The sequence below is a fragment of the Anoplopoma fimbria genome, chromosome 1, assembly GCF_027596085.1.
Source record: "Anoplopoma fimbria isolate UVic2021 breed Golden Eagle Sablefish chromosome 1, Afim_UVic_2022, whole genome shotgun sequence".
Classification (NCBI taxonomy): Eukaryota; Metazoa; Chordata; class Actinopteri; order Perciformes; family Anoplopomatidae; genus Anoplopoma; species Anoplopoma fimbria.
In genome coordinates this window covers 5,022,477-5,031,311 of record NC_072449.1, presented here as the reverse complement: position 1 = coordinate 5,031,311, position 8,835 = coordinate 5,022,477, and the positions used below count along the sequence as shown (strand labels likewise).

At 40.2% G+C, this 8,835-nt stretch overlaps 1 protein-coding gene across 1 annotated transcript; it reads right to left on the bottom strand.

Annotated features, from left to right (window-relative positions):
• Window positions 1-900: 900 nt before the first annotated feature.
• Window positions 901-7,964, bottom strand: LOC129091702 (thymus-specific serine protease). Its single transcript, XM_054599402.1, has 13 exons — window positions 7,904-7,964; window positions 7,200-7,342; window positions 6,307-6,406; window positions 5,670-5,799; window positions 5,247-5,370; window positions 4,441-4,518; window positions 4,032-4,079; window positions 3,825-3,941; window positions 2,563-2,727; window positions 2,135-2,228; window positions 1,824-2,003; window positions 1,044-1,198; window positions 901-960 (listed from the first exon to the last, which is right to left on the bottom strand). Exons 1-13 carry the CDS (start codon window positions 7,962-7,964, stop codon window positions 901-903), a joined length of 1,455 nt encoding a protein of 484 aa, XP_054455377.1.
• Window positions 7,965-8,835: the final 871 nt, after the last annotated feature.

Sequence of the window (8,835 nt, the reverse complement as noted above, 5' to 3'; positions counted from 1 at the left end):
GTGTGTTACAGTATCTTTATGTGTGTGCGTGTTTGTGTGTGTTTGCGTGTGTCCCCTCCTGCTGCTCTGTCCAGCCCCTAGTTGATTGATGATCTCCACTCCCATGGGGTCAGCGGGGTCATGACCTCCCACTTTTGACCCCCAACAGAGAGGGTCACGCACACACACATGCAAGCAGACACACACACACACACACACACGGATAGCAGCCCAGAGCGAAACAGATGGCCTCAGGACAACCGGTGCTTCCTCACCTTTCTCTCACACAAACACTGTTACAACACACAACAACACAACACTGTGAAGTAACACATTCAGTGTCTCTGCCGGCTCATTAACAAATGCTGCATAATGCTTTAAATAAATCTCAATAGAAGTTTTCTCAAATTACTGCCTTTTATTACGAATAACAGAGAGAAGCCGGCAAAATATTCTGAGGTTTGATTCACAATGTTTGTGTTTTACAGTGAATGAGGATCAAAAAATGGGACACATGACACACATGTAGCAATATCGCACCCTAGTGATTGTACAGGGGTATGACAACTGATGAATATTGTAAAAAAAATAAAGCTAATATAGGGTAAAACAAATATAATATCAAGGCTATCATAAGCATAAGCACTCGTTAAATATAAACCAGAGTATTCTCCATAAATATCAAATATAAAACAACTAAGATAGCAAGGTGAGCGTTAAGGAAACTCTTTCTGCATTTGTAAATTAATATTAATTAAAAAAACAGGAAAAACATTTCTCAAGAGGCATAAAAAAATCCTTAAAAGATAAAACCAGACCATAGAAACACACAGATCAGTGCTGAGATAGTTATGGATGATGGAGAACAGGAGGTGCAGAGAAGGAAATAGAGGATGATGATGAAGCAGAGCAGTCATCTTATCAGACCGCTTTCTCCAGGGCAGCCATCTTCAGCCAGCTGACCACATGTTTCTCGATCTCCTGAGAGGTAGAAGGACGGTTTTTTTTTGTTTGTTATTCAGATTACACATTAACATTTCACTGAGACATACATACATACATACCTGTCTGGCTTTCTTGAGCGAGCGGCGGTCTGTGACTCTTCCTCTCATCATATCAGCACAGTGAGCAGTGTCCTTAATGAAAACGGTCTGGGCTTCTTCTCCTTCCTCGGCCCGGTCCTGAACCACCGACAGCTCCTTCCACGGGTCGACTCCACCTGAGGAAACGATGAGGAGACAGATATTTAAAAGAGCCAGTAAAATCTCCACTCACCACTCACTCACCTCTTAAGGTTCAGTTATTATCTCTGCCAGGCACAAGCTTCTGGAGAGATTATGTGTTTGGTCGTGTGTGTGTGTGTGTGTGACTGAGTGAGAGACTGTGCAGCTCTGTGTCTGTCCACGGCTAATCTCGCATTCTTCTGCAATAAACTGCACAATATTTTGGGCAGCCAGTAATCGCTGCATGCTCTAGGACCTCTATCTTCTTTTCGGTGATTCACACATTTTTACAAAACACCTTATTTTACCTGTTTTAATAACATTGACTGCCTGCCGACTTCACTCTCTACCCGGCTGTTTGTGTGTGCATATACAATCTCGCTACTCAGCGCCCAGAGACATGGTGGGGGTGGGGGGGGTTTGCACACTGTTATTGTTTTGGACGGTGTGTTTACCTGTGTGTTTTGGAACGATTGTATGAAGTGTTGGTTTGGGAGTTTGAATGAAGTCTGTTTGACGCTGCTTTGCAACAATGGTTGTATTTATTCAATAACAAAATACAACAGAGATCTGGACCTTTCTAGTTTGTTGTGATTTTGCCTCTAGTAAACCAAATCTCACCATTGACATAGAGGACCCTGTGCGTTCGTGGCTTGTCTCCTCCATAGTACGTGTTCGTGAAGGCGACGCGTCCAGGCAGGGAATGCTGGGAAATACCAAACAGCATGAGACAGAGTTCGGTCTCGGCCCGCAGGGTCACCATCCCAGAGAACGGACAAGTGGCATCCTCACAAGTCTGGTCTACACACACACAAGGAAAGGGTGTCAGGACATAGAAAGAATGATGGTTGACTATGTGTGTGTGTGTGTGTGTGTGTGTGTGTGTGTGTGTGTGTGTGTGTGTGTGTGTGTGTGTGTGTGTGTGTGTGTACAGAAGCCAAACTCGGTGCAGGTCTGGTAGGTCCACTGTCTCGCTGTTCTCCTGCCTGAGTGGACGGTCGTGTCCATCAGATCTTTCAGTGTTTTCTCATGGGAGATGTCCAGACATGGCTCTTCACTGGAGGAATGGTAGATCTGCACACACACACACACACACACACACACACACACACACACACACACACACACACACACACACACACACACACACACACACACACACACACACAACACATATAAAACACCAACCTGTAGGTCCCTGGCTGCATAATTCTAATGGCAAGAGAAATTCTTAAAAGGTTCCACTATTGCTACCAGCCTGTCTCCTCATGAAAATGGCTCACCGCTGACATCTGGTGGTTATAATGTGCATTAAAAAGAGAAAACTTAAAGCTGGAGTTCATCCTTGTGTTTTTCATACCTGTGCAAGTTTAACCAGGCGGTTGTAAGCCTCCATCTCATCCTCGTACGCCTCACTCTTGTATGTCATCACACCACAGAGTTCACTGATTGACATGAGCACCCCTTCTTCATTGTATTGCACCGTTCCCATGACGATGTCGGCCAGGTTTTGCATCAGCTCAATCTGAGAGGTGTAAAGTAAAATATTTATTTGACACTCAGAAGAACTTGTTCTGCATCAGAATTGAAAAAAAAGATGGGCTGAAGAGAATTAAATGTGTAATATGGGAGGAAATCATTATTAGGAACAGTTATTCCTATCAAGGGGTTAGCCTACTAGTAATAATTGTGGAGTAGCTTCAATAAATTCAAAAGTACAATTTGATTTAAAATATGTATAGGGCTACACATATTAAGTATTTGCAACACCCTAGCTGCAAGCAGAGAGGTCTGACACTTAGCTATAAGTCATTGATTTGGTATAAATAGATAGTTAAAAGTACAGGCCTACAGTCCAAACAATACTGCTACTAGAGGCATATGGTGGATAAAGTAATGGTTAACCTGTAAACACCTAATTGTGATGGATAAATGGCTGAAATAGCAAATAATAGGTCAATGATTGTACGTCATTAAAAGAAAAAAAAGTCACTGTATATTATTATTAAAATGTCAAAGAAAATTGCCAAAAAAAGGGATGAATTGTTAAAATAGCTAACAGTTAAATGGTTAGAATAGTTAGCCAAAAGTGAGGTTTACAGATAAGATAAGAGTTGAAATATCTAAAAGTAATGGATAAATAGTTGAAATAAGATATTTTGTGTATATATTTTTGTTTTATGTGTGTTGAGTTTTGACATAGAGAGCCATAGTTTCAGAACCTCTGTTATAGCAATTGCAAAAAAATGTTTTATCTAATTTAATATCATTCAAATGAGCATAATTGGAACATAATAGTTGGTGCTGTTGCAGAGGTAACCTGCTTAAATTCATCTGACAGGGTAACATTTTGGGAACCAGTGATTTTGAGCAGGCCTACAGGTTTGCTTGGTCCAACATTTAAGAACTCCTGAGTCTGATAGTTTGACCATCAAATTATTGAGTGCTCACTACACCAGTATGGGCAGAAAAAGTCTCTAAAATCATTTAAACAATAGCATAAAAAAGTACAAAAATGCTCAAACAAGATGCCCAAGAGAGGTTTATTTGTTCATGTTTCTTAAGCCTAACAACCTCTTATTCTTTCCCCCTAAAGTATCTCATGAAGACCAAATCCGTCACCTGATCATCAATATCCTTGGGGATCTGACAGCAGCCAAAGTCCATGGCCACCCGGCTGGCATTCCCTCCCATCACTGCTTCCACGGCGACGAAGGCCTCCCGCACACCAGCCAGACACTGCAGGAAGAGGACGAGTGTGAATACAACACATGTGACGGGAATGTAAAGTCTGTCATGCGATGAACAGACAGGTGGCTGTCTTCACACCTTTTCTGATCCACCAACCGCTTCATTCATGAGACTCAAGCCGACAGTCTGAAACAGGAAATCAGAGGTGAGAGGAGGCATGAAAAACAGGGCTAATTAATGACTAATATAGCAGTTCTGCATATGTAATAATGCAGGGCCATAGGTAAAATTGAGTATTCGAAGGCCACGTCCTTGGTAAAATATCTGTGAAATTGGGAAGGTTTGATGATTACAGGGAGGTTGAATGATTACACACATAAATAATGGGATTAAAACTAAATTAAAACATTTAGAATATAATGTAAACCCTTTTTTTTGGTAATTTGCTGACTTTTTGTTTTTGTCTAAAATGTAAAAATCCTGTCTACGGCTCCAATAATATGCTAATATTGAACATTAATTGTGACAATTGTTTTTGCCAGTTTACATTGCTGTAGGCAGAGAAGTCCAACGTCGCCTTGACAGGAGCAGAGGAGGCCACGGCTCCGTACACCAGGTGAGGAAACTGCAGTATGATGAAAGAGAAACACAGACAAAGGTGAAACAAGTGCTAACAGCTAATTAATATGTACATTTTTGCATTAATATAATGTGTATTTGTTGTGCAGTTTCTGACCTATGTGGCATTTGTTGAGAAAATGCATCTAGTGTCTTTCACAAACTAGGGGATTACACATAAGGTTGGTTTCACATGAAAAGGGCAGTTTTAAGGGATAATTATATTCGTATATATTTTGTTATTGTCAACAAATTCCAACAAGAAGCTAAAAAACTAAATTAATTGATCCTTTCTAAACAATATTTGTCTGTGTAGCCTTATATATGGTATTCCTCTGCGCCATAGAGCTCCCTTGTTGTCCAAAAAATATTAAACACACAATCAATAAGCCACACTTTTGCTTTACTGGCTGACATGTTCAATATGATGAAAAAGTCACTATAAATGTATTTTGAAATAGTCCCCCAACAAATACACTAGTTATTCCTCTTGTAGTAATATTAGCCAAAGTTAAAGATAATTTTGTGTATTAGTGACCAACTTTTTTAGTACATTTTTAGGGTTTTTTGATTAAATTTTGATTTCCATCTTCAGTAGGAAGACTGGATTAGATATTTTTGTTGACCATGAGAATGCCTTATCCTTTAAATCTGAACAAACAAGAGAAGTTAATTTATGACATAAGACCTGAGTGTGAGCTGTTTGTCTCTTGTGTTTGAAAATGTCGTGTGCACCTTTCCTCTGAACCAGGCGGACAGGGCTCCAGCGTACGAGCCTCCGAAGCTGATCCAGGTGTTCCTGTGGCTCAGATTGAAGATTTGGCTGATGTACTGGTGGAAAACAGCCAAGTCAGCAAGCCTGGACAAAAAACACAAACAAAACAACTCTTAAGTCTTTTACCTGATGCACAAATTATAGATACATGCACAAAAATGAAACATTTAAATACCAAAAAGACACATATGTACATACATTATGTTATGAGGAAGGGGAAGTTAAATGAAAGACTCACATTTACAACCATGCATTTACTTGTACACACACACACACACACACACACACACACACACACACACACACACACACACACACACACACACACACACACACACACACACACACACACACACACAAGCTGGTAGGAAGCTGACACATACGCCTGTTGGCTGCTCAGGTCCGACAGGTTCTCCGTTTTGAGGCCGTCGGGGTTGATGCTGTCGCCATAGAAACGATGCTCCAGAGCCAACAGCAGCGCCCCGTGCTCCTCAGCCATGTCAACGTGGTGGCCTGGGAGAGCAGATAAGGTTCAGTGTGGTCTAATAGTGATTTTTAAAACAAGAAATACAACGATAGTTTTAAGGGGATTTAATGTTTTCAAGAAGGATCAGATTTTAGAAATAATTCAAATTTTCTTGGACATATGCCCTTAATTAGAGGCTAGAAGTTCAGAGAAATGGCATGAAGAAGCATGAGACACTATTTCCAGCAGAAAGATTGTAAAGAATGTCAATATTGAAATTCAAAGTATAACTGAGGGAAACATGGAAAGAAATTGATGTGATGATTTGGTGGGTACTAACAGAGAACCGTACAGGACTGGAGCAATAAAGCAAAATGTGATTGCAAACAAGTGTAATCTTACTAACACACAACATGATGCCTCACTCATTGTTTCCACTTTCATTTCCAAATCTACAAAGTAGTGTCAGCCATTTTCTGTATTTTAATCTGTTTAATCTGCCGTTTGAATGGGTGTGACAGACAGGTGAGGACATGTGCAGGATCGTACTGTACCTGCAAGAACATCAAACTCAAAGATGGGCCCTTCTCCTCCGATATAGAGGAACACTGGACCGTCGGGACGCTGCCAGTACTCCTCGTTCACAAAGAACCTCTGGGGGGAGAAAGACAGACAGTGAAAGAAGAAAGAAAGAAAGAAAATGTTTTATTCAGGTTCACCCAAACCAGCAGCACATGTCCGTGTAAGTAATCCCTTATTTAATGCTACAATGGACACATTTGCACATTGGCAGACTCAAATGGCGGTGAGAGCTAAATGAAGCTCAATACGTGCTGTTAGGAGGCGTTGTCTCATCGCTGGCTATACTGGAGTCGGAGTAATGAAAAGGTTCAACCAGTCTAGATTTACTTTCCAAACGGTGAGCTCACTCACTGCTGCTTAAGAGCAGATTTAGCTCAGTTTAGCTGTTGTCTGCAGAGCCAAATGAAAGCAGCACAGTTCAGTGAACATTGAGACTGATCTAAGCTGCCAAGGAAGCTGTTTTTCTCAGCTTTGCTGCATTGGAAAAAAACATTGCACAGTTTTAGTAGTTTGAGATGGCATCATGTTTGATGCTTTAAATTCCATACTGATTTTTTGTATGTTATGAGATCATAGAAACTTTGTTCTTTTATCAAGTGTTTTTTATGTCTGAAATTTCATTTATAATATTTTATAAATATATAAAGCAATAGATACGACAAAATACTTTACATCATCCAATGCATTAACAAGGCAGCATTGTAGTCATGAGTCTGCAGCTAGCAGTGACCACTTCCTTTATTCTAAGATTGAAAGATAAGGCTCTCTGCAGATCGGTCAAGGACCAAGGACCATAGTGGATTCAGCTTGTTTTCCTCGGCCTCTAGAGGGCACCACACCGGATGGACCACTGATCTTTCTCTACCTGATGGAAGGTGTTGACGTCTAGTCGGTTGAAGTGGTCCAGCGGCTGGTGGACCTTTCCCTCCTTCACATGTTGAAGAGGCTGCTTGGCTTTCTGCAGCAGGAGATTACGAACACGCTCCTTGATCTTCCCCAGAATCCGTCCTAGCATTAAGTTAAAAAAAAGGGACCAAGAGGTAGGGAATATAGAGGACAGTTGTGCACAGTCGTGTTTATTTCTCGTTTTTATCATTATTTATCTGTCATTTCTGTCTTGTAAAGCACTTTGTAACCTTTGTTTTGAAAGGTGCTATAAAAAGAAAGTTTATTATTACTGACCTGCTGGCCTCCATAGCTGAGACCTTCCTCTAAAAAAGGCTCCTATGTGGCTCTAACATCCAATTGATTGATAGAAATAGTTTATGTTCATGTCATTGATGTGATGTTTGGCAAAGATACTTTTAACTCTTACCTACAAAATCTCTGATCTATTTCAGTTACAGTCAACATCTAACGTCAGCCTCCCAAGGGGAATGTCTGTCACCACCAGCGTCTGTTGTCTTTTGTCTTCCAGCTCAAAATATTTCAACTTTTCAAAAACCTTATAGCAAATCCTAATATCTGTGAATTGCTTTGATTTTTGTTTGTTTTTTTGTATCTTCAAGCTGTCAAGTTATTAAATAAGTAAACCCATTATCAGATTCAGTGCAGCATTCTTCAACTCACCAGCATCAGTTGAGTTCAAGAGGAGCAGAAGGATGAGACAGCGGGCCGGTGTGAAAAGCATCTTTACCACCAAATCGGGATAGTTTAAGATAAATGTGATGCATGTCCAGTCTGCAGGACTCGCCACCGCTCATCAGCTCCCTATATAGTCCTTGGAAGGGTTGAAACTGTTACATGACCTGTGTATTATTATGATATGCATATGGCATTTCATAAGAACAGAGATAGAGCAAGAGAGAGAGTGTGTGTGTGTGTGTGCATGTGTGTATCTGACATATACAAACTGCTCAGCAAAATATAGCGTCAGCTTGGTGATGTAACGAGATCTCTCTGCCTCGTAATGGCTTTTTTCGGAATGGTTGAGTTACAGGAACATTTACTCGACCTTTTTCCTCCTACAGTAATGTGTTGCATCAGTTGGAGGAACTGTCTCTCAACCACACACACACACACACACACACACACAAACATACACACACAGACTTGCACACAAGCACAATTCCAAGAAACACTTACTGTCTCCCAGTGTTATTTGTTCCTGAGAAACAAAGGCAGCTTAGTGAGTTGCTCTAATATTAGAGTTGACGAAACACTTAAAATCTTGGCTAATTTCTCTCCACAGCACTGTGCACGTCAGAAAACAGCAAAACAGTACCAACATACAAGGACACACAACAGTACACACTCAAGTCTATTCAGTGAGGCCTGTTGGTCGTAAAAATGTCATGAAAATGTCATAGTATAGTATGTCAAATATATGTCGTAGAAATGCAATAAAAATGTCGGGGTAAAGTATTGAAAAGTATTTTAAAGTATTAAAACTGTCATAGTATAGTATGTTGTAAAAATATCATAAAAAATGACATAGTATAGTATGTTGTAAAAATATCATAAAGAATGACATAGTATAGTATGTTGTAAAAATATCATAA

Bases quoted from the DNA above. Each gene is read 5' to 3' on its own strand.
- LOC129091702 (XM_054599402.1), bottom strand. From the start codon at position 7,964: ATGCTTTTCACACCGGCCCGCTGTCTCATCCTTCTGCTCCTCTTGAAC. The intron at 2,229-2,562 runs GTATGAAAAACA...ATCTCCCATGAG, and splicing joins GCCTGGTTAAACTTGCACAG to AAAACACTGAAAGATCTGAT. The intron at 2,004-2,134 runs GTACACACACAC...GTGTGTGTGTAG, and splicing joins CTGCACCGAGTTTGGCTTCT to ACCAGACTTGTGAGGATGCC.